The sequence below is a fragment of the Colletotrichum jinshuiense genome, chromosome 10 (assembly GCF_051148585.1).
Source record: "Colletotrichum jinshuiense chromosome 10, complete sequence".
NCBI lineage: Eukaryota > Fungi > Ascomycota > Sordariomycetes > Glomerellales > Glomerellaceae > Colletotrichum > Colletotrichum jinshuiense.
The window spans coordinates 2,502,631-2,529,710 of record NC_139303.1 but is presented as its reverse complement, the minus strand read 5'-3'; the positions used below and the strand labels follow the sequence as shown (position 1 = coordinate 2,529,710).

General features: G+C 51.1%; 7 protein-coding genes across 7 annotated transcripts; 4 read left to right on the top strand and 3 right to left on the bottom strand.

The window, feature by feature from the left end:
• Window positions 1-499: 499 nt before the first annotated feature.
• On the top strand, window positions 500-2,068 carry EsH8_X_000643 (uncharacterized protein; the record flags this gene model as incomplete). The annotated part of the gene is made up of 1 exon (XM_083274731.1): window positions 500-2,068. The coding sequence occupies one exon, from the start codon at window positions 500-502 to the stop codon at window positions 2,066-2,068; it is 1,569 nt and encodes a 522-aa protein (XP_083120123.1).
• A 1,828-nt stretch (window positions 2,069-3,896) lies between these two features.
• Window positions 3,897-5,220, top strand: EsH8_X_000642 (uncharacterized protein; the record flags this gene model as incomplete). The annotated part of the gene is made up of 2 exons (XM_083274730.1): window positions 3,897-4,904; window positions 4,966-5,220. 2 exons carry the CDS (start codon window positions 3,897-3,899, stop codon window positions 5,218-5,220), a joined length of 1,263 nt encoding a protein of 420 aa, XP_083120122.1.
• A 2,910-nt stretch (window positions 5,221-8,130) lies between these two features.
• EsH8_X_000641 (hint-domain-containing protein) lies at window positions 8,131-10,529 on the bottom strand (the record flags this gene model as incomplete). Its single annotated transcript, XM_083274729.1, has 4 exons — window positions 8,131-9,555; window positions 9,612-9,774; window positions 9,844-10,466; window positions 10,527-10,529. The coding sequence occupies 4 exons, from the start codon at window positions 10,527-10,529 to the stop codon at window positions 8,131-8,133; spliced, it is 2,214 nt and encodes a 737-aa protein (XP_083120121.1).
• Window positions 10,530-17,674: 7,145 nt separating this feature from the next.
• EsH8_X_000640 (uncharacterized protein) lies at window positions 17,675-18,123 on the bottom strand (the record flags this gene model as incomplete). The annotated part of the gene is made up of 3 exons (XM_083274728.1): window positions 17,675-17,734; window positions 17,813-17,990; window positions 18,044-18,123. 3 exons carry the CDS (start codon window positions 18,121-18,123, stop codon window positions 17,675-17,677), a joined length of 318 nt encoding a protein of 105 aa, XP_083120120.1.
• Window positions 18,124-18,679: 556 nt separating this feature from the next.
• On the top strand, window positions 18,680-19,675 carry EsH8_X_000639 (uncharacterized protein; the record flags this gene model as incomplete). The annotated part of the gene is made up of 1 exon (XM_083274727.1): window positions 18,680-19,675. One exon carries the CDS (start codon window positions 18,680-18,682, stop codon window positions 19,673-19,675), a length of 996 nt encoding a protein of 331 aa, XP_083120119.1.
• Window positions 19,676-19,925: 250 nt separating this feature from the next.
• Window positions 19,926-20,573, bottom strand: EsH8_X_000638 (uncharacterized protein; the record flags this gene model as incomplete). The annotated part of the gene is made up of 2 exons (XM_083274726.1): window positions 19,926-20,039; window positions 20,100-20,573. 2 exons carry the CDS (start codon window positions 20,571-20,573, stop codon window positions 19,926-19,928), a joined length of 588 nt encoding a protein of 195 aa, XP_083120118.1.
• Window positions 20,574-25,774: 5,201 nt separating this feature from the next.
• Window positions 25,775-26,263, top strand: EsH8_X_000637 (uncharacterized protein; the record flags this gene model as incomplete). The annotated part of the gene is made up of 1 exon (XM_083274725.1): window positions 25,775-26,263. One exon carries the CDS (start codon window positions 25,775-25,777, stop codon window positions 26,261-26,263), a length of 489 nt encoding a protein of 162 aa, XP_083120117.1.
• Window positions 26,264-27,080: the final 817 nt, after the last annotated feature.

Genomic DNA, 27,080 nt, shown 5'->3' with positions numbered 1-27,080 from the left:
ATGCTTGACCAGTGATGCACGCACAAGGCGCCAACTGTTTCCTATTTGTTAAAGCGTAAGTCTTACCTCGAAGACCCTTGCCACACAGCTAAACAAGCGGCTCGGTTACATTACCTGGTAAGACGCCATAGGCCAATAATCATCTACATATTTAGCCAATAGAAGCTTGTGAAGCTCATTGCTGAAAACCAAGGTTGGTGACGGTGCATTCATACGATGAACCCCGCACGACGCAATCCCGCAGCAACACATCACGCGCGGGGGGAACACCCCTGCACCATTCACATGGAGATCGGCGTAATATGGGATGGCTGGGACCGAGGCCATTAAATCAAAATGAACTCGATCATGAGGGTCAATGGAACAAGATAGCTTTCGCTTGTATTCAGCAGTCCCCATTAAAATAACGTCCACATTCGACGTCCATCTCGAATTGCATGCCGACCCCACCTCGATCCTAGTTCAGCATCGGTTCTGGGTTCAGTCCGTCGGCGACAAAATGGCGGGGGTTAAACGGATACGCATCGCCTTCGCGCTTGTCATTACTTGCGTACTCATTCTCCTTTTCAAAAATGACCGCGCCAGCAGCCCGTCTTCCCAATGGAAAAACAGTTCACCACCAGAGCAGGCCTCTGGCGACTTTTCACCCGAAATTCCTTTTCCTCCCGAACATGTCGAAATACCCATAGTCGACAGCAACCTCGATGCCCAGCCACCACCGTCTCAACAGGTGCAGCTCGTCCTCGACTCACACAAGCTCGCTACGGCCGACGATTTCGTCCCCCACTTTTTGGCCGTGACAAACCTGAAAGGCATTTCCCAGCGAGAGGCACGCGTGACATGCACGTGGTCTGCCGACACATACGTCGATTTTCAGTTCTCAGACTCTTTGGAATGGGTTGTCGAGGAGCGGCCGGTGCTGGAGATCGAGCTGCGTAGGCGTGAGTGGCAAGACTTCGTCAAAACCGGCATGATCCCATACGCCCGCGTCAAAGACCGCTTCTCAGGGCGAGGACTGGTAATTGTCGCGGGTAACGCCGATACTGTGATGCGCGTCAAAGTCATCTTACGCCAACTTAAGAAACTTGGTTCCACAATGCCCATTGAGATTCATTATTGGGACAATGAGATCGACATTGGAGTCATGGCGGAGTTCAATTCATTGTACGACTCGATATACTACAACGACTTGTCGAAGGACCACAACATTGTGCACGTCAAAAAGGATGGGTTCTTTGGGATCAACTATCAGCTAAAGACGGCAGCACTTCTCAACTCTCGATGGGCTGAACCGCTGCTGCTAGACTCTGACAACATACCCATTCTCGACCCGGCGGTTCTTTATGAATCAGTCCAGTATACAGAGTACCATTCCATTTTCTGGCCTGACATTGCACGCACGCGTCCTCAGAATCCCGCATGGGCTATCTTCAACACTCCCTGCCGAATGGCCGAGTATGAACAGGAAAGCGGGCAGCTTCTGGTCGACAAGAACCGCTTTTGGTACCATCTCCAACTTGCTTCGTGGCTCAACAATGAGCAAGGGAATTACTACAACGAGTTCCTTCTAGGTGACAAGGATATGTTCCGTTTCGCATGGCATGCCTTGCGGACGACGTTTGGAAAGCCAAAGAAATGGCTCACTAGTGTGGGGACAGAAAATGACGGGTTTTATTGCGGACATTCGTTTGCACAACATCACCCAGACGACGATCGCGTTGCTTTCCTTCACGGAGGGCTGATGAAGACGGTGTCCCTTGAGGTGATGCGTTGGAATCGCGATATGAAAGGAGGATATCTTCGACATTATAAGAGGGCACCGAGCGATGAGAGTCCCGAGGTCAACGTAAACGTGGCTATTAAGTGGGACAGCGCGGCGTACATGCCAGATCACTCCGAAAGGTTCGTGGTAGCGCAGTGTAGTGACATGTTCGAAGTTCAGGCTAGGGATCTTAACGATGTCATACCTGGATTCGAGCAGAACTTCCGTGAGATTGGGGGGTATTGGCCACTGGACCAAGAAGATGCGACAAGGCTGAGCCAATCTGATTCTTTACTTGTGGGCTGAATATCTGAAGCACAAAAATAGCCAGCGAAAAAATCAGTACGAATAACTGGGTTATCGTGCCCCTGAAGATCTTCGACGGGCCAATCGCTTTTGGTCTGGCGCCAAGCACTAGCGAAGGTTGAGGTCAAAGCCACTGGGCAAGGTATCAAGGCGGCTTGGGTCGCTGACACTCTAATTCGGTTATAAGAAATTATGTTTCTGAGCTACTTGGCCCGCTCGCATAGACCAGGGGCTGAAGGCAGCTTTGAGCTTATTTTTCATGAAGTGAAGCCTGACCAGTCAGAGCTAGTCAAAAGTCAGTAGCTATAGATAGATACACGAGACAAGTCGGTGCGGTTTCCTTCATGAATACAGGGCCATTACATTGACAGAAAGCTTGGCATGACAGGATGAGGCTGCCGAAATACAGAGCAAGATATTATATTGATGAAACTCGGGTTGGGTTTCGTTAACGGGGACAAATCGAGCGTTTCCAGCAGTAGAGTTTCTCCTGCACCTTTATTCTCTTCTGGTTGATCTAAAAATAAGAATCTCGACGATACTAAATGGAAAACTGTGATGAGATATCATGGAAGTATACCAAAATATTCTCTGATTTTTAATTTGCAAATAGCAACCGAGTCATTGGATGAACCATACTCACCGGCAGTCATCTCAAAGACGAAAGTCTCGAGACACTAGTGAACGATAAACGTCGTTCTTTCCCCACAAACCGCTGTGCTTTGGGAATGGTTTTGGCGGAACCCGCTCAATGTTTCAGGGGAACCGAAGTGGTGCTTAGATGGACCGCTGGGCGCTAGAAGTAACATTGGATCAGCGACTAGTATGAGCATAATAACGGCCTGCGCTAACATAATCGGCTCCTTCATGGGATCTGCGAGTCGTTTAATTACCTCTTATGCCCCTGAACAAAAATACCACTCCTTCATGTTAGTAAAGCTTTGCTACCCGAACGGGCAAGGGTGTCTCACTCAGAAGATCGCATTTGGCATAGACTAGATGCTAAGCTTGAAGCTAGAGTACGTTGAACGTTTGGACCTTCAGCCTGTCCCTGGCTTCCTGCCAAACTGGATGGATGGATGAGTGACGGGTGCATAGACACAGGTATAGTGGCAGATGCCATCAGACATCACAAGTGAAGTCTGGGCCATTCTAGGCCAAGCTCCTGAGTTTAACTGAAAAGTAATTCCAGAGAATTCCAAGTTGGCAGAACCTGGATAGCAAAGCAAAGCAAGTAAACAATGAAGGTCACCATCTTGGTTGTGTCGCCACACAGACCCCTTTCTTTGTTCTCTGTTGACGCCCCCCTACCCGCCATCACAGCCACCATCATGATCCAGTCAAGTCGCTCGAATCCGACTAACCTAATCCTCGTCTTGTCGTCCAGAAGTTTTGTGGAGGCGGAAATACAGTACTGTGCTCAGACCAAGCTAGTTCCTTTACCATTCGAATCGAGTAAGTAGTAGTAACGGGAAGGAAAATACAAGGCTTCAACACAGTCTGGACAATGTCAAGACACGCCATGGAGTTAGCCAGTGTGATGGCGGGCTACTCATCTCCACAAGGACGCTTGAAACCGACTTCCAAGCCAATAATAGAGAGATAGAGCGGGCGAGCATGATGGATCAAGTTTTGGGCATATTCATGATATAATGAACCTGCGATGCCCCGTACCAAAATTCCTGAAGTTCCTATGATACGCCTCACCATTCGTTCCCATCTCACCTTCATTTTGACTTGATCAAGTCATCCTTTCGTTTTCTGGTCCTAGTGCCCATCTACACTCACTACCAATTGCCTTGTCAACACACACGTTCACTTCATCACCATGCGCCTGTCTCTCCTTACCGCCGCCCTTGCGGCCGCTCCCGTACTTGCCTACCCTGGCATGAAGAACACCTTCGCAGAGATTCGCTCCCGCGCGGATAAAGACGGCAAGGGCGCCGACGAGGGTGACTCGAACGAGGTTATCGGCGACCTCGCCACACTCGACGACTCAAAACTTACTGTCGTCGGTAAGAGCGTCAAGCAACTGCTCACCGGCTTTGACGAGCCGGAAAGCGACGAGGCGTACTCTACCTCTGCAAAGGGCGGTAAGCTCCCAGCCAAAGGAACTGCAGCATGTGCCGCCGATACCTGCTGCATCTGGAAGTATATCGCCAACGACCTCCAGGCCGTCTTCAAGGGCAGATCGGGCCGTTGCACCGACTTCGCTCGTGCTGCCATCCGCCTCGGCTTTCACGATGCTGGCGGCTGGTCCAAGAGCACCGGCAATCTGGGTGGAGCTGATGGCTCTATTATCCTCGCCGCCGATGAGATGACCCGTGGAGAGAACAGAGGGCTTGAGGAGATCGTTGCACAGACCACGAACTGGTATAACCAGTACAAGCAATACGGCATCGGAATGGCCGATCTGATTCAGTTCTCTGCCAACGTAGCTACTGTTGTTTGCCCCTTGGGACCCCGAATTCGTACCTATGTCGGCCGAAAGGATTCATCGGTCCCCGCACCCAACGACCTTCTTCCGCCCGTTACCGGCTCCGCCGACTTCTTGATCGAGCTTTTCGAGAACAAGACCATCAAGCCTCACGGCCTGACAGCGCTTATTGGCGCTCACACCACCAGCCAGCAGCGCTTCGTTGACCCCAGCCGTTCCGGCGACCCGCAGGACAGCAGCCCCGGTGTCTGGGATGTCAGGTTCTACCAGGAAACACTTGGCTCTGCTCCCGCACGTGTTTTCAAGTTCGCCAGCGACGTCGTCCTTTCCAAGGACTCCCGAATTAGCTCCGAGTTCCAGGCTTTTGCTGGCAAGGGCGGACAGTCTCACTGGAACGAGGTAAGCAAAGCCCATCCACCATACAAGTATTTGAAGCATGCATGCTGATATTATACGATAGGATTATGCCCGCGAGTACATTCGTCTCTCCCTCCTGGGTGTATTCAACATCAACGACTTGACTGAATGCACAAAGGCTCTGCCTCCTCGCACTAACAACTTCGCCGCTCCTGATCAAGCGGCTCTTGATAAGTGGCTCGCTTCTAATGACCGTGCTTCCAAGATTGGCGACGAATTGAGAGGTGGTGGTAGCATTTCCACCCTCATCAACAACGTCTTTAGCTGGTTGAGGGGTATCTTTAATTACAGGTTCTAAGCACGGGGCCGCTTCGTTTAATCATGATTACGCTCAAGGAATGGGCATTGGAGGCGTACAGATCTTTCGAGTATATTAAAACCGGCGCATACGCGGCAATAGCAGATGCAAACACATAATTTTTATACATAACTCACCTAACAAACCATGTCCAGGGGTAATTTGAATATCAGCAATTTCGTAACTAGTCGACTCTTGTTGGTAATGGATTTAATTCCAAAATAAAGGCTTTTGTGAGGAGAAACTTGCAGTCAACAAAGTCAAAAGCCTCCGGTTTGCCAAATGAAGTTTCCGTCGGACGAATCCTTGCGGAAGACTGCTCAAAATATTTTGGCATCTCTCATGACGAGACCGAGCTAAGCATGCAGGCTAACCGCCCCATACGAACCGCAACCATCAAACTCGGGCCACCACCAACACTTGACCCTATCGTGACCCGCCCCAGATCCACAAACACACAACATGTCCATTCTTCATTCTTTGGCGAAATTGTGCGGATTTCCTAGCATCCACTTCCAACACTTGATGCTTCAATCATCACAATTCGCCCTGGTGGTCTAGCGGTATGATTCTTCCTTAGGGCCTCATCCAAGCAATAACATGTTTGGATAGGAGACTTGGAAGAGGTCCCAGGTTCGATCCCTGGCCAGGGCCTTTCTTTTTGCGAAACATGGCATGTTTAAATATCGGTTGCAAGTACAAGATGGAGTCAGGCCTTCGTCGTTCTAAAAATACATGCAACATTTGTTGAAATCTCAAATTTACTTTGCTTTTGCTGTGCGCGGTGGTCCTTAAAGTTTGTTACCAGGGTCATCCCTTAGTGCACCCACTCAGTCACAACCAGCATTCTCTTATGCGCAAGTTTACGGATGAACAACATCCTACATGACGGAGGTTGTCACTGTTCCAAATGGCACATGTGACAACTTTCTTTTGCTGAGAACATGAACTTTTTTGGCACCTCATGAGCTGCCTGATATGCCGGGTGGTGGTTTCAACATCAGTCAAGATCGATTCATTCTTGTGCTTTGCAATGTATGTAGAAGCTGCTCGGCAGTGCTCTACAGCTCCTGTAAATATATCTCATGAACTCATGTCTTGCACTGGACATCGCAATAATGCGCGTTACTGAAGACTACCAAACAATTTTGTACGCAAATAACTCCTCCGCCATGACCCAAGCAACCAACATTATCCATCATTTCGGAACGCAAACACAGTCTGCTGCATTATTTCCCTTGCATGAACTTCCGCCTCGTTTCTAAATAAGAATACCTTTCAGCATCGAACACTTTGGGAACCCCAGTTTGACAAAGAGTACAAGCGAGACAACTTACAAGTCCTTGTTTTCCGCAAATTTCGTTGCAGATGGCAACGGAGTCGCAGCTCCCCCCTTGCGGTAGTGCATTTGTAAAACTGGCAAATGCAACAAAGAGGATAGTGAGGGAAAGAGTCTTCATTTTTGTTCTCAAAGTTAAGTGCCTTTAGAGTTTTGTGAAGTTCCGATGATTTGCGAACGATTGGAGACTGGGCAGTATGAGTATTGAGGTTGGTATGGATGGGTTTTGATAAGAAGTAGACATCGGAGCCTTTATATTTGTATATGAGGTCCATGCTACTGGCCATGCAAAACCCAAGTGATATGGCAAATGGGTATTCTGACGCTTTGCGATGTGATGGGACCATACTAGGCATATAGTGACCTGTCGTGTCGGGTTTCAGAGGTGGCTGGTTGAGTCAAGCCTGGCTGGCTCAAGGTCGTCGAGTGAACCGTGTCCTCTCGCCCTGGTTACATCAAAATTACTTTACTGTGTCATCTCAAAAGCGAAACATGTCGGATGAGTTAGAGTTCAGCCAATGTTCGCGGGGTACTTTTTCCATATCGGTAAATCACACCACTGAAAGTCTCTGTGTAACCGCCCGCTTCCATGCTTGCCGACAGTCTGAATTTGTCTTCTCAATCCGACTAGGACCATCAGGCTGTATTTTTATTTGAAAATGTCTCCGAAAATTGACCCGGATTGCTTTAAGCTTGGAAAAGCGTAGCCAGACAGCCTCAAATAGTAGCACTATGAACTTCGAATTCAGCGTTTCGGATGAACCAAAGCCTAACGGTAAAGCCTAGAGGCTGCATCCAAAAACTATCGAGTCTTTGAGTTCCCATATCGACAATGAAATCCTGGGTATCTCAACAGAGATAATCACATCTGGAGAAAACACGATCAACCCGTAGAGTTCATAACCTTCATATTGAAATGTAGATAACTTCGTGCTATATGTGAAAGCCATTCCGTGTCCGTCGTATCGTGAGAGAGGCGCCAAGACTACCCGGAAGCGAATTTTCGAGCTTTTCGTCGCCCACCACAGTCATCAGGCACAATGCGGTGGATCACCACAACCGAAAACACAAGCCCTTGTGGTCTAGCGGTATGATTCTTCCTTAGGGTTCAATTGAATGATCATTCAAAAGTTGTTCAATGGGTTAGCCAATGTTTGGAAGAGGTCCCAGGTTCGATCCCTGGCAAGGGCCTAATCCTTTTTGATTAGCACTCTTAGATGCAGAAAAGCGACAACAATGAACAATTTATTATTCTCGGTTGTCGCAGGTAGGGTCAAAATACGACGACTGTACCAATTTCATCATTTGCTAGCTCGGCTTTGTTGGGCTCTCTAGAAAAGCCTACCAAAGTATCTGTTCAGCTGAGGATGAGTGGTCATGTCGTAAGATGACTCGAGGGTTAGATAACAATGATTAGTTAGAACATATAACAATCCAGTCATAGTCGTATTAAATACAGTACGTCATACATTGGGGGTATGTTGCCACAAAAATTGACTAATATTAACGACTATCTCGATGTAACAATCCCCTTTACTTGCTATAATAGAGCATCAACTCAGTTGCCGAAATCAAGCAGTCAAGCCCTTCATCATTTTTGGCTCCTTTTTGAGGCAGAACCATTTCTTGGGTGACTTGAAGCCACGAACCAAGCCCGTTCTTGGGTCTCTGCTTACACCTCCTCCAACAACAACCCCGTTCCTCTTGACACCCACCCTCCTCAGACCCCGCACAACCTTGCCGTAGTCACCAAAGAACTGATGCGCTCTCACGTCGCGCCCTGTCAGAATACCGTGGCCGAGGGTCACTCCCCAAACCCCGGCGACGCTCACCGCATGGGCGTTCGAGTTCCGGTCCGGCTGCAGAAGAACCGAGTAGATGCATCCCGTATACCGCACAGGCCGGTCGGCCACATTCGCCGGAAACGCCCAGCTCTTGCCGCCGTTCAGAGATATCGGGTGCCAAGGCGTGACAACCAGCTCGCCCACGCGGCACATAATCTCCCTCCGCACCGGCGTCTTCAGCACGGCCACGACCCGGCGCGGACCTGAGGGCGTCTGCACGGCAGAACCCCTCCGGAGTGCCTTGATAGGAACTTTCTGGCCGGACGCGAGATGCACAGGTGTCGAGGATACGAAACATACGCCGGAGGATACATTATACGAGCTCATCTTGAACTTTCCACGGTGCGTAGCCCTATGGTGGTTCGAAGGCTTCGGTGCGGGCAGGTTATCAAACGCGGCGTCCAGCCTGTCCCTGCACGAAATGAACAGAGGGCTTTCCGCTCCGTACTGCAGGGGGCCGGGGTCCTTGAACGTGTTGCAGATCTGGCGGGTGTGCGCGTTGAGCAACGAGGGGAGATAGTGAACGCCCCATTTTGCGTAGAACGTTGGGTTCGTCACCGCGAGTGATATTTGGCCCTTGGGCTGTGCGCCTGCAAGGTCCTCGACGAGGGACTTGTTCTTGGCGTCGGAGGGGAAATTCCTGGCCGGGATGTCTTTGATGAGGGCTTCGAGCTGCTGGAGAGTTTCTGGGGATATTTTCCTCTGGGCCTCGTGCTCGCCGTCTTCGCGGAGGGGGATGATGGAGGAGAGGAAGGAGCAAATCTGGGAGCGGGAGAGGTGGTAGGCGATCTCGGACTCGGGGAGGGTGGTGGGGTTTTGAAGGGATTGTTCGGCTCTCTCCGTGTATACGTTGCTCGTCATTCGAGAGTATTCCAACGAGGCAGCGATCTTTGAACTTTCGGGGGTGAGATCCTTGGGGGCCTTGACTCGGAGGTAAATGTCCCGTGATTGGCCGTGTTGAAGGTTACCCAGAGATATTGTGAGTTGCTTCGGCTCACCCTTTTCATCAGGAAGGGTCAACGGCTCTTGCTTATCGACTGAATCGCCCGTGGTCTCCTCTACTTCTATCACGGCAGGGTAATTAAGGCGCAAGGTGGCGTTGATGGCATACGTTGCTTGCAGATTGGCTACAGCGTGGACAAAAACGGTACCCTGTAGAAACTGTTAGAAGATGTAGCTGGGTATCCTACGAAATCTGATGAACTTACAATCATGCCAGCATCGGGGATGAAGGCGTAGTTTCCGCTACCGATTTCCGCGATGGATTTCAAAAGTCCAGACCTCAACGAGTATCCAAAACCAAATGTATGCAATGAGGCTGGCAGCTGCTCCATACCGCGCAGCTTGGGCACATACCCCTGAACTGGGCACCTGTACATCACAAATGTTAGCTTCAAATCGGACACAACAGTGCTTGGGAGGGGCAGTGCTGTTACTTACATGTGGTTCGGCATGCCGTCGGTCAGTACCATGATAGCCGGGACTCTCCCCGTGTTCACCTCGCCGCCCTCATTGAACAACTTGATGCCCTCCAGTAACCCCTGCCACAGGTTCGTCGCATTTTGCGGGCTCATTCCGTTGATGTTCTTCTCCGCAAGGGTTTTGTTCTTTGCGTGCATCGGGGTCAGCTTCTGCAGGACCTTGGCCTTGGATGCGAAGGTCACGATGCCAAGTCTATCGCCGTCGTCCATGGTCTCCAAAATGGTGCGCGCGGCGTGCTTGACCAGGTCCAGCACGGTCAAGCCATAGTCCTCCTTCTCCTCGCCCGGGTTGGCGGGGACAGGGGCGTTGCAGCCCATGCTACCCGAGACATCGATGACGAGGACGATGTCGCAGGGTACATGCACGGTGGGCTTTGAAGGCGCCTTTGGCGGGGTGATTTTGACAATGAGACCGTCTTGCGAGGAGAGAGGGTGGAGGGAGAGGGCGGTGTCATCGCAGGGGACGTCTGCCTGAATGGTGCTTGTCGTCGTCCATGCCGAAGAAACCGATTTTACCGAGTCAGCGCTGGAGACGGTAGACGCGGCGCTCTGCCCAGAGCTTCCGAAAAACCACTTTCTGACCTGGGGAGAGATATCAGCTTGGGATCTTTTCCTTTTGGGGGTGTGCACGAGCTGGTCTACCATTGTGAAGGTATTTCCGGTAATAGTAATAATCCTGTACGAGACTTGAAGGTCACTGAGCATAGATGGAATGCAAACACAAACCCCGGAAAGCTGCAGATCGGCGTGGTTTCACAGACATATCTATCAGAGAACATGGGCGATATTTGGCCTCACCAACATCGCTGTAATCCAGTGATGCGGGGCAGATGCGGTCAGACAACCCCAGGCTGACGCATCGAGCTGGATCCGGCAAAGCATGAGGAGGCCAGCTTTGACTCCATCGGCCTGGTGGATGGGAAACTGACCAATGACGGCCAATACCATCTCTTACTCATTTTAACTATCCAAAAAACAGGCGTGGCTGCCTAAAGGCAGATTTGATACGGGCTGAAAGGAAGAATAGGCGTTTAGCAGTCGGTATTCCAGCCAGCCGGAGGCGGTGCTCAAAGTCCACTACAGCTAGCGCTTGAACGCGTGTTGAGAAATGCTGGAGCATTGTGTGGAGAGAAACATGTTTGTCTCCGAGGCCGTGCCGGCGAGTTGGGCCCGGGACATTGCCGGGCACTTGGGCAGTCTACGAGGCGTTCCGCCCCAGAGGGCTGGAAGCCTGTCGGCTGCCAGCAATGCCGCAATCGTGGGGCCCGGGGGTCGGCCGTGGCGGTCCAGTTGCTCCGCCCCAGTCACTCAGCTACCCTAGGGCTCTCCTCTCCTCTGCCCTCCGCAATCGTAGCAACTGCAGGAGGATTGTTGGTTGGCCGAAGACCAGGAAGCATATAGGCCATTAATTCCCCTTCTGTGAGAGTCGTCAAAGTCCCAGCTTCATCCTGGCCAATGCCACTTCCTATGTCAAAAGTCCATTTCTCTCACGTGTGTCCTGCCTTGCCCAAACAAGTCATTCGTTTAGGCAGGCTGAAGAGCTGACGCCCGGATCCCCAGGTGCCGCTCATGTCAGACGGCGGACAAGCCAAAGTCAAAGCCTGGCGGCGCTGCCATTTCCGCCGTCTGAATGCTGCCTGCTTGACGGCATGCAACTGGAACCAACGCTGGCCGCAATAATCCGACGCTGGGGGAAAGAGGCTGTTGAGCACGGATTTTAAGCCGCCAAAAAGGGGCTTTGGCGGCAAAGCGTCCTCTCGCCACAGCAGAGTTCAATTTGCTTGGATGGGGGGATGGGTGGCACTGCGATATTATGCCTTGCAGCAGCCATAAAGACCGCTAAGACTCGGGCTGGCAGCACTGCCCCAATTCCAAAGTGTCGCATTGAGAACCCCAAAGTCCAGGACAGGGATGCCGCTGTCTCTGAGCGGCACTCTGTCCCCACAAGGGTCCTTGTCGCCTCTCTTAGAGTTTCACGTGCGTTCAACTTTTAGCAGAAACATTTGCGTCATAGCCAAAGTCGGGGAAGACACTCGAAAGGGGGGAGAGGGGGGACAGAGAAAGCGCGTGTGGGAGCCCGGAGAGGCCAAAGCGAGGGATTCATACAATCCCGAATTCTTGGCGCAGCTCGGCCATTGGTCGCGTTCCTTCGGGGACGTTTCCAGCGTAGGACTACCATTGCAGCTCGCGCTGCCGCCTGTCAGGGTCCAAGGCACCAGGAGATGGATTGCTGCGCGGGTAGGTTTTGGCCATGAGGTTAGGCTGCACCAGCATCGTGACTCCTTGTCATCCGCCTTAGGGCCTCACGCCGCCTGCGTACTTGCGTTGACGTAGTGTAGAACATAGAAGGATGAGGCTAAGTACGGGATTCACCGCTTAGATGGCATGGCAAGGTTGGAGACAGGCAGGCAGTCAAGACACACTTGCTTGCCACCACCTTGGCAACTCAACTTGGGCAGTGAGTTTTACATCGTCATCAGTCTGTGCCACGGCACTGCCCTATCCATTGCCAAGACATCCCTTGACCTCTCACGAGAATCCCAATGAAGCGCCCGAAGGGCGGCGGGACATTAAGGTCGTTCCACACAGTGAACTCCATCCGAATGTGACGAAGGGACGACGAAAAAGAGCCGCCGTTGCAACAAGGGATTATCGGCGCACTTCTGCGTTATGACGCCCAAAGTGTCTTTCCCAGGCTTGGCTCCCGCGAATTTTGTGATTCAACGGCATTGCTTTTTTTTTACGGAGGGCCCGCGCGAACGCTTCTATTTTCCTTGCTTGCGACGGGCGGGCCGTTTGACGATGGACGGGAGAGGCCCCCGTCCAACGGACATCGCCGGGGTTTCTCACCAGTGTCTGGCATCGCGAGTCGAGTCGTTCGTTGGGCAGCCACTGGGCCAGGTATGAGCCGTCGCAGGCCGCATTGAAAAGCCCCGTTCTGCATATCCTTATTTATTTATTTTCTCCCCTCACTTAAACCACAGGTACCTTGTTTTTGTGGACTTTGTTCGTCTGGGGCTGTTTGTTATTTTGGTGTTTTCGTCCTTTCCCCCCCGGATTGCCATGATTCACACGCCCTCCCTTCGCTTCGTCACGCTTGCCCTGTCCTACGTAACCTGTCGTGGCGCGACAAGTCAGCGGCACCGGAGCCTGAATGAGGCAAAGCTACCCCAAATAATGAAGTACCTTGCTTGCCATCCGTAGCTCCGCGGCGCACCAAGGCTGCCGCTTTGCCCCGGATTTTACACATCCACACCCCGTCCCCCGTATGCGTCTGACCGTTGGTAGGCAAATCTCAGTTTTTGGTCGATCTCGCCAATATTGCGGGGTAGTAAAAAGGACGTCGTCAGGAGACGGTTTAGGCAGATGCGACTGTCAGATCAAAGATCGTCCGTCAACCTCCTGGAGGTTTGTCAAAACGGATTAGGCTGAAGGCGAGCAACGATCGGTCAGGTCGTTGGGTCGTCACACTGACAAGCTCAAGCCAGTCGTTGCCGTTCAAGGGGGGTTCAGAACTTCTCCCCCCCCATTGCCGGCTTCCAAACCGAGTAGCCCGGTGGCTGTTGGTTGTGTGGTTGCATCCTCCCCCTCCATCGCCCCGGGTCTCCATGCCCCTTCTCTCCACATTGTAATCGGGGGCCTTCCATTAGCTCGGTTTCCATTTCCATTTCCCCAGCATTCGCATAATATCTTTCGCTATTGGGGATGGATCGAATGGGAGGGGAGACCCCGCGACAGGCCGGCCCATTGGCAGCCCTCCCCTCCCCTCCCTTGGCCGCGCCGAAGCTGCCTGCAGCTTTCGTGCAGCGCGCATTTGCAGCACATACGACGTGGGGGGTTAGACCCGGAAACCGCTGCGGAAAGCTTGTGAGACGAACTGCAGAGTGCTTCCCACACCACCATCCCCCCCTCCGCGCCCCATGCGCGCAGATGAAGGAGTAAGTGACTGGTCGCATTCCCGCCCCCTTTGCCTCGACGTCGGCGTCGTCGGAAGCTAGGAAGCTTGCAGCTGCTGCCTCGAGCTCTGGAATTGGTTGGTTTGGGGTAGGTGGCCTGTTGCAGGCAAAAGGCAAAAAGGCAAAAAAAGGCTGCGACGGGCGTAGTGCAATGCCTCACCCGGGCAGCTTTGGCGGCAATGGCTGCTTTCTCGCAAGGGGATAGGCCGTAGCAGGGAGAAGAGCAATGGCCAGAGGGGGGTGCCATCCCACCACCTCGACTGAGAATCCCATCTGTGCATTTCCAAGCGCTGTGTTTCACCCGCCGGACCCCGGAGCCTGCCGACATGGGAGAGAATTGAGAACAAGCTACGGGGCCTTGGCAGAGGGTGCAAGTTGGCCGAGTGCAGTCAGTGTATGGGTTGCTGGATAAGTATTACTCGATGGCTGGGGGTAAGAGAATCATGGTAATCTCGCCGAAGTCGCATTCCGTCCTTTTTGCTCGGCGTCTTTTAATTATTTTTCGCGCCACGTTTTTTTCTTGGCTCTAGCGCACGTTCCTTACACCTACGTCAGTCGTCCTCAGGGTCGGGGGGGCGTGTGTGCGCTTGTGTCTGGCCAGCTCGGGCTGTTATTCGCCCGCAAGAGAGATGAGGAGAAGACCGCTGCATCCTCGTCGTCCTGCTCGGTCTGACTCTCTCACTCTCTCTGTGGTCCATGGCGGCAGCGCGGCGTATTGAGTTCTCGAGTTGTAATAAGGCCCTGTCAACTATTGAACTAACCCCGCATTTGATTCGATCGGCGCCGATTCGCTGGTCTCCGGAGCTGTCTGCGCGGCCACCATCTCAGGGTCCAACCAACCATGAACCCGGCATGGCACATTGCTTGACCTTTTCCCTCGCCCTTGACGCTTGCTTGACCTTTCCGTCCTATTTCAACCCGGCTGAGCCGTGCACACCACCAATCTCACCTGCCGAACCACGACGCGACGGACAGACCAGGGGTCCACGGCTCCGAGGGAGGACAGAGGGTCGAGGGTTGAGGGTTGAGGGTGGGCGAGCTGGAAAGTGTATAAGTGCCGTCTCTCTCCTCCGTCTTCTTCCTTCTCTTCTGCTCCCTCATCACCCATCTCTCTCGCCAGACACTACAACAAGACGAAAAGATTCATATCAAGATTCAAGCTACAACAAACCAACACTTTCACCAACCAATACCCCCCCAACAACCAACCGCCAACATGCCCGTCGCTCCCTCCTGCTGCAAGTGCGGAAGCATGATCGTCATCAGCAACTCGTGCCCGTCTTGCGGCCACCAGGAGTGCCGCACCTGCCTCTAAACAAACCAATCTCACGATGAATGTCGGTTGAAGAATGAGGTGAAAACCTCCTTCGTCAAGGCCGCTTTTCATTACACCGAGAGAGGCTCCGAAACCATGACCACCAACCAAAAATCAAACCAAAAAAAAAGGGAGAAAACCAACAACCCCACCCGCCCACCACACCTACACGCCAGGCTGGGAATAGCCCCCACACTGCCACCAAGCCGATGAATTCCGAGCCTTCATCCACTACCTCAGCGATGAGGCTCCAACGAAAACTTTTCGGTACTACATCAATATGAACCACTTCGGTCATCCCGCGTGGCTCGGCTCACTCGATGGACGGTGGCGACAAGAAAGGCCCGGCTGCCTGGCGTCTTTTAGGAAATCTTTTGCCTGGTTTTGCCTTTTTTATTATACGACCGATACCCCCCCATACCCATGTTTTGTTTGAAGTCTACTTTTCAGCACCGGCGTTTCCGCGTAGGAAAGATGGGAGGAAACGGACAGGATTTCTGTCGTAGGGAATGTACAACGCTTGCGTCGTCGCTTAGCAAACCACCCCTCAAAAAAAACACAATAAAACATTTTTATCTGAACTCGTTGCCGTGCAAAGCCGCTCTGCGTGAAAAAAAAAAAAAATACGAAAAAAATTCTCTCCTGGTGAGCGGAACTAGAGCTGCAGAACGGAGGAGCCCGGGGTTTCCAGCTTCTCCGCTCGAGCTGTGGGTGACATGACGGCGTCTTACAGCCCCGCTAGCGCCGGAACTCTTGCTTCTCGACATCCACCAGGCCACGGGCCACGGCGGGCCCGCAGTGGACGGACAATGGCATGTTTCTCTGACTGACCACCGCAATTTCAGTGTCGACCCATTGTGCAACGTCGTGGCACGTTGCCGCTCGCCGCGTTTGGTTCGCATGGCCCTGCAGGAGACCCGATGTGGTGTGCAGAGCGCGCATGATGCTACCCGGCTGATCGACGCAGCACGTACTTCCGCCGCCCCCGGGGCATCATTAGAGCAACAGCACCGCATGGGACCGTCGGGCGTGGCTAATTTCCTGAACGGGCCCGTTCGGACGATGTTTCTCCTTGCATGGAGGCAAACGTCTAACAGTCAGTCACAAGAAGACAAGGGACGGACTGGGTGGTCACGTCGGGTTGACGGAGAATGCATTCAGTCGGCCGGCGGGATACCTGGTACGGGGTCTGGCCCAAGCAACGACGGTACGAGAAATGGGGAAGAACAATCAACCTCGACGACTCGGTGACGTCGAATATCCTCTGCAATATCGCAGTCCAACATGCGAAAGAACGAGTCAGCCACCAGCTTCCGGAGTTTATATTAACCACTAGTTGAAACATCCTTATTTGACCCGGATGAAGGGGCTTTCAAGTACATCCCATGCCGGCTATTTTGGCAGCTGCAAGGGACCCACAGGGCCGGCCTCCAAGTATAGAGATGCATTGATGTCTACATTGATCTATTTGCATAGATCAGGTGCCAAGCTGGCTACACCAAACTTTCGGCGGAAACATTCGTTTGCCCCTAGTTTGCATTCAACTTGATCTTGCATGTCATGGCGGGGTGCTAGGCCAAACTCCTCCATGCCATTAAGTCGATTTGCCCATCCGGAATTGTTCCCTGTCACCCATGGCGATGACACCGTAAGGTTACTGTGCTCTGGGCCTGGTCAACACGAACTCAAGCACGAGCTGTAGCCCTTGGCTGCTCAGGTCACGGGGCGTCGTCTATCACCTAAGAACCTTCTCATTCAGATGTGTGGAGCGGCTCTTATTGAACACATGCTCACACTAAGCATTGTTACACCCATCACAAGCAGTTGTAGATTCGGTGTTCGCCCAGCTGGGAACCTCAAATCCCTTGCAGGTACAGTTGCTTCTGGCTCCTTGTAGACATCCAACGAAGACGTTTCATTGCCCATGTTACCCAATATGCACAATAATGGTGTGACTATTGGTTTCATTTATGTACGTCTGCTCTTGCTCCATGCGTATATTCAGTGAGGTATGCATGGTATCACTTCATAATAGGTGGGATCCAGGAGAAACTCTTGTTTAGATATCTTCTTCTTGTGAAGCTTAATAAACCTATCACCCATAGCTAGCTGTATGCGGCCTCACTTTGGCTGCTCTTGTTAAGTCTTTTACCACGATATACTTTGGAGCTGCAGCTGGGCCTCGCATATCGTCGGCTGTCTAAACCCAGGATGAAAAGCTGCTAGGTACCGCGGGGGGTGAAAAAAAGGAGAGTTCTCTGTCACTCTCTAGACAACATTAACCGCCAAAGGCCGAGACCTTATTAGACACTTCTATAACATCATCTACGAATCCATTATAAACACTACCAACCCGAGACGAAAGTACGACACAAAAGGTTCCACGCTTCACTACAAGCGCTCACAAGCCCGTCTCGGAACCAGGACACAGAGTGCCAGGCTTTTTGGGGACATCTCCGTTGAAATCTAACCTCACCAGACTAGTTGACGTGGTACTCGTAATACTCTCCGTCTAACTGCTAACCCCCGCCAGAATGACCCCCGCCCACGCAATGGCCGAGGATATCGCCCATGGCTTCCTACGATAAAGGTTAGCACGGTCACTAACTTGAGATACCCCGAAAGAAACACGAAGACCGGATCGCGAGGACACTTACCTCGCAGTACAGGGTCTGCTTGTTCGCCGGGACGTTCATCGAGCATACCACGCCGCCGCCGGACGTGACCTTATAGCGGTATGCGTTGGCAGGACCGCAGGTGTTGCAGAGCTCGGCGGCACGGTTGCGGTAGGGAGCGCCTGCCTTGGGTGCGCCGCCAGTGCAGTCTGCTGCCCAGCTGTATTACTTTAGATCTTTTGAAAGCTTGAGGAAAGACATCTCCTTGCTGACAGCCTGAGTACTGAGACTTTTGGCAACCGCGCCTGTTCGTGGTGGATCCCTCCAGGCGGGACACGGGGCGTCGTAATCATTAGGCCGCGGTAGACTCCACGAGCTAGGGGGTGCCTCTTAAAGACATCGTAAAGCTTGTGGACTGGTTACTTATTAGAAACTATCTGTTTCGCAATAGGATCCTTAGTTTTGCAGATGATGAGAAATGGGTTAGCAGCCAGGCCTGTAGTAACAGGGCTCTTGTACGTGCGTGTTCACGTCAAGCCTTTCCGTAAGGTTGTGGATGACATTGGATGAAAGCATTCTCCGGTACGGTAGTGATACCTTCAGAGTGACCCACGCCACAAGATTTCAACGACCTTGGTGGTAGGTTTAATAAAGCTATCGCTGGGTGGTGCCTGAGGCTTTTATCGGTACCGCGCCTGCCCATCACTCCAGTTTCGACTCAGTTGCAACGGTTGAAATGAGGTCTGAACCAGCAGCTGTTCCACACTATCGAGTATTTTGCAGCTGCATTAAACTATTTGCCAGCAACAGACTCATATATGCTCCTAATATTCCTCTCAGACGAATAAGACTAATCATTATTACCACTAATTTCATTAGTCAAAAGGCGTAAGACTGGCACTCACTCTCATGCCGGAACAACGCAAATTGACCCTGAACAGGCATGCAAGTCACCAAGCCACCATGACTTGGACAAAGAAGATAATAGACTTCACAACAGTCATGAGAGATGCTGATATCGGCAAACCAACCCATTTCAACACGTGCTTCCACTCTGAAGATGAGGCACCCGATAAGGAAAGAACTTCAAATGCACCATACTCTTACGAAAGGTGGCTGCCACTCATCCTCTCTTCACGACGACTGAAGCCCGACGACGTCCAAAAACTCACCCTCACGCTGTCGCAAGCGCACCTACTCTACGAAGCCTGTAACGCCTCGATTCAAATCGGTCGGGTCAACCTGACGATGGCCGAAGATCTCAACGACGAGATCGCGCCTGCCCTCTCATCACTGCGCTTTCCTCCACAAGGTCTCTTCGTCCGCATGGACGCTTGCTCGCCCAAAGACGGAGCGCACATGGTTCCCGGAAAGATGTCACTCCAGTCAGTCGACGAGATCATCCTGCGACTAGTTACCTCGGGACGATGCCGCTCTGCCCTGGAAGGCTGTCTCGATGAAATGAGCCCGGTCGAACTCTTCTTTCTACCCTTCGACCCGCGCATGGGGGCGGAACGCGAATACAGAGTTTTCTGTCGGACTGGAGATTGCAAGATCACTGGAATCAGTCAATACCGATGGCACAAACCCTGGCGCTTTGCAAATAGCTCGGAAGAAGAGCAAACCGATGTTATCAATAGGATCTGCCTCCAGGCGGAAAGGGTTAGAGAAGAGATCTTGGCAGGCCTGAAGAGCGAGGACGAGAGCGACAGGATGTTGGTGAAACAGGGAATGGCGTTTGACCTCTTCTACGACGAGCAGACCCAGCGGGTTGAACTCGTTGAACTAAATCCTTTCGGAACCAGAAGCCCCTGCGGGTCTTGCTTGTTTCAATGGATCAAAGACCGCAAGGTCCTCTACGATGAAGACGAGAGCGATACGATTGAATTTAGGGTCAGCTGGTAATGATGCATCAGGGGTTGGAGACATAGTTCAAGGCTCGTTTGAGTGCTTCATATTCAGGTGGCAGCAACTAGACTTGTTGGAAGGCACAGCGTACCATTACCCCAATACAAGCGCACTATCTATCGCAGAACCCATTCATCTACTGCATATGGAACTTCACGTCCAAGAAAGTCCTTAGTGCATCATGTTGACAAGACTTTTCCGAGAGCACCTGTAATCTTCTTGCTGAATGGGGACATGCTCGCTCGGCTTAATTACGCTGGAGCTTCCAGAAAACTGCCGAGCGACCAGAGGCTTGGCAACCACCTTGTGTGCACGAGTTCTCACATCCCATGTCACCAGCACAGTTGACGACACCATTTCCCTGTCAATTCATTAGCAAAGAGGCCGAAATCATACTAATGCAGACTTTGGGTAAACATACTGAGTGGCCGTTGATAGAGTCACGGATGAGATCACCAATGTCAGAGGATCCAATGTAAGTGTCGTAGATATTTCTGGTGCCGGCTCCAAAGACGCAAGTGTTGTAAAACGCAATACCGTGGTAGTCGGGCGTGTTCGTCCAGATGGACCAGTACACATTCAGACCGTAGGCCCAATCGCGAATGACAGCACAGTCACCAATGTCCGGGTAGGGGGCGCCGGTGCCGACAAAGCTGCTACCACCGCAGCAGTCATTCGTGAGGACAGAAACCGAGAACACGTCGGGGTTCTTGGTGTAGTTGAGAGCAGCCGGATTGACCTTGATGGTCTTGCCCTGGTAGTCGAAGGGAATCCAGTCGCTGGTGTCGATTTTACTAGCCACGATCGTGTCTGCATCAGTGGATGTCGGCACAGCCAGGGAGCCGGTGCTGAACAAGGCCAGCAGGGCAATCGAAGCGGTCTTGAAGCCGAACATTCTGAATATTTACTCAGGAGGTGAAACAAGGTTGGATATGATGTGAACTGCTGCGGGTGAAGTGATGATTATTCGCACAGAAAGGAGGAATCTAGTGACTTTTATAGACGGCAACGAACTACAACCACCAGACAACTTTTTTTTACCTTCAATGTTATCGTCGACTCCAAAGTTCTTCCTCTCATGCCGTAAAAACACTTATTGCAACCCTATAATGCTGTAATCGGGCACAGTCGTCGACTTGCTAGAACGGAACTGCCCGTACAAGGCCTTTATCCACCCATGCAATGCATTCCCTGATTTCACAGCCAATCACCTCAACTGTAAGGTTTAATTTCCTTATGCTGTCATCATGCACAACCGTGTTTTCGAAGGTCATGTATCCACGGGAGATAATGTGCAACTCTGAAGTGTGTAATGCAATGCCAGAACCAGCTGCTTACGTCCGTGTATACCTAATCAAGGTCCCCACTACTAATTGATTGTAGTAGTGGTAGTTGAAAATCGGGTGATATGAAGTGTACAAAAAAGACTCGACTCGACGTGGTCTCACGGCATTCCTTATACCCGGTTGGAATCATCAGCCTTGGCAACTTTCGCTCTTGGCGTGGATCTGTAATTCCACTGTTGCTGTTGTTGATTGCATATCGTGACATAGAGGCTTCATAAGTCGGTTAAATATCGCTTTCGGAAGCAATCGTATCATGGACGCTTTGCTGGTAAGTCGACGCTTCCCCAGTAAGTCGCCGCTCCGTGGAGGATTGAATGGCAGTGTAGCATTGAGCTTCGCATATGGGCTGTGTTTCCGAGGCTCTAGTCAGCCGAGGGGTATGAAGTAGCATCCAGTCGATGGCTGCCTTGTGGAAGCGGCTGGACGATGGAAGTTACCTTCCATTCTCGGAAATTTAGGGCGATTTCGAAAAGAACTTTGGAAATGTAATGTAGGCTCTGCCTCGAACGTACAGCTGCGGCGTCTGCCTTTGTAGACCAGATCGGAACAATTTGCAACTCGGCCGGTGTCAGTGATCCGCAAGCCCGATGCCGGATAATATATGTAACTCCAGTATTAGTTGGAGTGCTGTAATCTCTTGAATTTATCCATTGCATAGAAAATACAGATCGGTTGCCTTGCTGGGCAGTGTGTGTTCGGCAGTCCAACAGGAGGCGAAGTTTGAATTTAAAAGTGGGCAGGTAGAATCCCTGCGAGGGTCTAGAGGTTAGCTGAACGGCGAACTTGAAATCAGGCGAGGTCACGAGAGTTGATGAATAGCCACCAATCGGCTTACTGCAATAAACGCGTAAGTATGGCCTAGCCGTGTTGGTCTGGCTAGCTAGTCCACACCTGGGTTAGAATAAACTAGACAAAATTATTCACAATCCTAGGATGCATGCACATGCAAATTTGTGACTGTCGGTCGTGGTACGCCTGTTCTCAAGCTGGACAGATAATGGCACGCTTACACTAGCATCGACAGGAAACAGGGATCCGCAAAAGCCGCTGACAACTCGCACTGCTCGCGGAGCAGACGGCAACGTTCTTCACCTCGACGCAGCTCGCATTAGAATCGAGGTAAACGTAGTGTGTGCCTAAAGAGGCAGAAATAAGACCTTGACCATGGATCTGCTTCCTCATTTTCGAATTTGTCAGCTGCGGCCGCATGTTACGCGTCGTGAAACGAAATAGGTGACGCTTCAAGAGATTTAAACGAAGTCAGCAATATCCATCCCATCAAGTGCGGGGTGACCTTATTTTTGCCAGGGCTGAAATTCCCATGTTTACTCCAAAAACGCCGATGTATAAGCATTTAAATTGGACAAGGATTTCTAGGCACTCTATATATACAATTCTACAAAACGTGCACAAGAGGCGCCACTTGACAAGGTTTCCGATCTGTATCTGTTCCAATTTGCCCATCAAAGGTTTGTCTTGGTTTATGAGTGAACCCGATGACTGCGGCTCGCCTCGGCTAGAATACTACAGTCCCGACCCACGAATCCGAATACGCCTAGCAGTGCATCACCTCAAATCTCTTATATGTTCAGTACTAACATGTAGATATATGCTTACTTTAGGCTAAAAAAAATCCTGTTTTTACACTTATAGCTATTTAACTACTAATGGAATGGGGTATGGGTCAACCCACGCGGCCCAATGGACATGCAGACACCAGGACCACTTTACGCCTGACTGCATCACCCATCCTGTTGTTTTCTTAGTCATCAGCACGTATTTCTAAGTCTGATCAGGGCGGATTGAGCCTCATCAGACACAGACGGATATCACCATCACTGATACTCCTTTCTTTGCGTAATACCGGGATTTTCTACCAATTCGCTTGTACGCACGTACGTCTGCAGCGGAGCTGATCACTGAGCAACAAGGTAAGCACTCGACCCTCCCCATACAGCCCGGAAAGTACGATCATTTGCTGGGGATAAGCCTGATCAGGCTTATCCCTAACAAATAGTCGAATTTTCTGTTGCTCTGCGGGCGGGAAGTCACTTTATGGTAGGCGGAACCTAGTGTGCGTGGCAGTTGCTAGGTGTGTTGTGATGTTTTGCTTCCATTCATCCCTACTGTTCCACTTCACTGAGTGACCTCTTTGTTATCTTTTTAATTTTGTTTACAAGCTGTTGGGAAGAGATACTAAGGTGTAAAGTGTTAGAGATGAAGTAGACAGAACACTAAGAAACTGTCAGGCACCTAAACGACATCGGGGGCATACAGATGAACAATCAGCGCAGGCGCAAGTATCCAGAGCTGCGACAGCAAGGAGGAAGTGTGGCTGTACAAGTACAAGAAGCTTAGATTGCCCAGGGAATCCAAGAGGGTAGCTTTCAGCAATAGTCTTACCTACTACCCACTTATGAATACGAAGATACTGCGCCCATCACTCTGCTTGACAAAATCTCTAATAGAAATACAGTACTATTTGTATAGTACTTTCTACTGTAACTGTTGAGTTACCTGGCCAGAATAAAGGCAGGCAGTCAGCAGCCCGCCGTGGCAACGTCTGCGGCAGCGGAACCCGGAGATTCCATCTCCGGGCTGCCATCAACAATATCCTCACTACTGCTGCTGTTGTCAACCATTTTACTTTTCTTTTCCACAGAGACGGTAGCAGAATAGAGCATTGATTTTACTACGTCTTATCACCCATACGGGTATCCTCTGATACCAACAGTGACCCACTGTAAGATAAATTCTTAGACTTACCACTTTTACTACTAGACAGCTTCCTTAGAAAAGAAAAGAAAACCCCATGGAAATATTATGCTATTACTGCTAGTAATTCATAAAATTTATTGTATGCGTTTACCCCGATTGCATAGTGTAAATTCTACTATTGGAAAGTAGCTGTTTTAGTGGCGTACTGTGGGGTGATCTCAGACTTTTGGCCCGGTAGTGTATGTCAGGATCCGGACGCACACACAGTCGGTCAATTTATGACATGAGACCACGAATGAAGCTCGTGATTAAAGTTGATGTTGTAGTCTATTGCATTCAACGGTGTGTACTAAGACATTCCTGGGCCAAGTTCACCGTCGACTTAACAATTTTGAACACATAAATAATCAATCGATCCCCATCACCTGCAACGTTAGTCTTAGCTGGCGTCAAGACACCATCTCATATCCTACTCTGTTCTGAACATAGAAAGCTTCCCAATGCAATCCAGCACTCTCAATTCAGCCATTCTTCCTATAGCCCTGGCCACAAAGCAGTATTTTCGCATGCTCTACACCGAAGGACCATCACAGAGCCACACTTCTATGTTGTGACAATCTTTGGGATGCACGCTCGTTTCTTTGGATGATGGATTGCTTTCGCTGGCTGTTGGGAGCACAGACCAGTTGGGAAATAATGTGAATGATGACGCACATCGTCGCAAGAACAAATTCCTGATCAAACCCATTGACAGCACCCATCAGGCCGCTTCAAAAGGGTTTCTCAGCATCATCGACTAAAACTAAAGCCGAATAATATGAAGGCGTTGATGCAAAAGGCGCTATGCCGCTGTCTCTTTGCCGCAACAAGACGATCTTCTGTCGCGTCAAGAGCACCTACCAGCACCATTGTATCAGCCCACTTGTGACCCCGCCGCAACACCTCACCAAACCAAACACACCACTGCATCTCAAACATGCCAGCGACCGCGAGAAACGCGAGGTGCCACAATCAAAACGCCACCTGAAAGCAATAAAAATATGGTGGAATTAGATGAAGAGCTGCAAATGAACTTGGAGGGCATGTCCGGTGAGGGCGGCGCTGCTGGAGTTGAGTATCAGAATGGCAAGGCGGAAGGCTTGAAGAGGGGAGTCAAGTCGAACATGCTCCGGGGTATATGACTACGGCAGTAGACCTTCGGAATGCCATTCTCTGATGGATCAAAAATCCCATCATCGTTCAGCTATATCCTAAATCCTGAGGATGCCTCTGTTTGCACCGGCTCATTGGCTCTCATGTCCACGGGGTGGCCGCCTCGGCTCCTCGATCGGGTTTTACGGAGCATCCCTTCCCTCTGGGGGTGATCAGAAAAAGAAAGCTAATTTCTGTGGGCCGCTAGAACTTCAACACGAGAAGGATTGCATGCTGCCCCCACAGCGCAAACGGCAGCCTAGACGCCCTGGCAGCAGCTCGTATTTGGCCAAGCTGGTTCTAGAGCTCTTGAAAAGCAGGGTAATTGCCACGCTGTGCCACATCTGGATGGATAGGGTCAACTGTCGTACAAAGCTTGTGTAGCGCAACGGTCTGCCCTATCGACAAATCAAGGATGGAAGAGTCGAACCAGCATGCAACGATGACATTCTTGACTGTGACAATCCTCTTGAGAATTGGCGAAAATGCCTCTGGTACTGGCAAACTAACTAGGATTCAAATCCAACACCAACCTATCCGAGCCAATTCGCCTTAACTTACAACCGGTCAGGGGTAAGATTCTAGCCGGCACCCCTGCTTAGCCCGCACGGAAAGGAGACTGCAAAGAACCACCATGCACAGCTAGCACCACGCTAGGAAAGGCTCTTGAGGCGAACAGCTGCAGGGCCGACGTCAGGTCCCAAAATTTCCAAGTATTTAAACAAACAAGAGCCAGCTGAACAGCAATTGTCTACTCACGACCTCAACCCTCTCATTCTCAAGATCTTCACGACTCTCTACTTGACGCCAGATCCTCAATATCTCATCAAACACCGCCAAAATGCAGCTCACCACCCTCGTTGGCGCCTCTTTCCTGGCCCTCGCCTCGGCCCTGAACACCTCCTACCCTCCCATCAACCTGGGCTACTTCTCCTACCCCCACGGAAACCAGTTCATCGCCTGGTCTCCCTTCACCCCCACCAAGACATCCGACGTTCAAGAAGTCTGCGACACCTATGGCGCCATCCAGGGCACTGCCACCTGGACCTCCATTCGCGCCTACAACACCTACGTCTTCGACCCCATCTGCCGCAACCCCTTTAACATCACCGACGACGCGACAAACACAACGTACTACAACCTCGAGTTGGCTTGCGTGGACGACAACATCTCTCTCTACGCCGAACCCGAGGTCACCGCCATCGTCGACGTGGCGACAAATAAGACCATCCAGACCTGCGTCCCTTCTGTGGTTGAGGGCGAGAACTACGCGAGCTGCTCGACAGGTACTTACCAGGCCGTTCGCTTCAGCTTTGCTTGCTCCTCCTAAGTAGGAAGCACAAAAGTTCGACGCAAAAGCTCGAGGCAACGACAGGCGTCACGAGTGGTTTGATTCCTCGTGCTTCTGTGTCCAAGAAGTGTATGAAAAAGCCGCTCTGTTGTGCTAAGATATAGACACGATTATTATAATGACAATAGAAATCCAATGCACTCCAAGACCAACTGTCACTCATTTTATGACAGGAAAGAAATATCTTACCCTGAGCACATAGAACCCTCTCTTCTGTCTCCGCATTCAGACAATCAATATGCTCATCCTCCTGAGGATCCGTGATGCGCTCAAACTTGGGAACCTTGTCACAGTTGACTCTTCCGGCATATTTTGCCTCATAGCCACTGATATAATTGCATCACTCTTTTCCAAATATTCTCGTTAGCCTCGAAACCGAGAGGCAATCCTGGAGAGTCAGGGGACGGGGCGAGGAGAATTCGTCACTTGATTCAAATCTACAGCCGGAGTACTTACTGTGCTGTTTCTCACTGCTATTCCTTTCTCCAGGTTTTGGAACAACTGGTTTAACCCATTTGCAAGTAATATACACCATACCAATAGCCAAGATACCACAGCCCTCGTAAGCGATGGACCATTCAGTCTCAGGTTCCAACTGCGGGTGAGTTGGAACACATGCATGCCCCCAGGAGGTCTTGACACTCTCATCACAAGCAATTTTGCATTCATTGTTCGTCCTGCCGAGGACGCAAAATTCTCTTGGAGATAACCGTTGGGATGCCTAATTGTTCCTGGCCCTTGCACCAAGGGGCCCGCCTTCAAACACTCCCAACCTTCTTACTTTGAAGTCACGTTG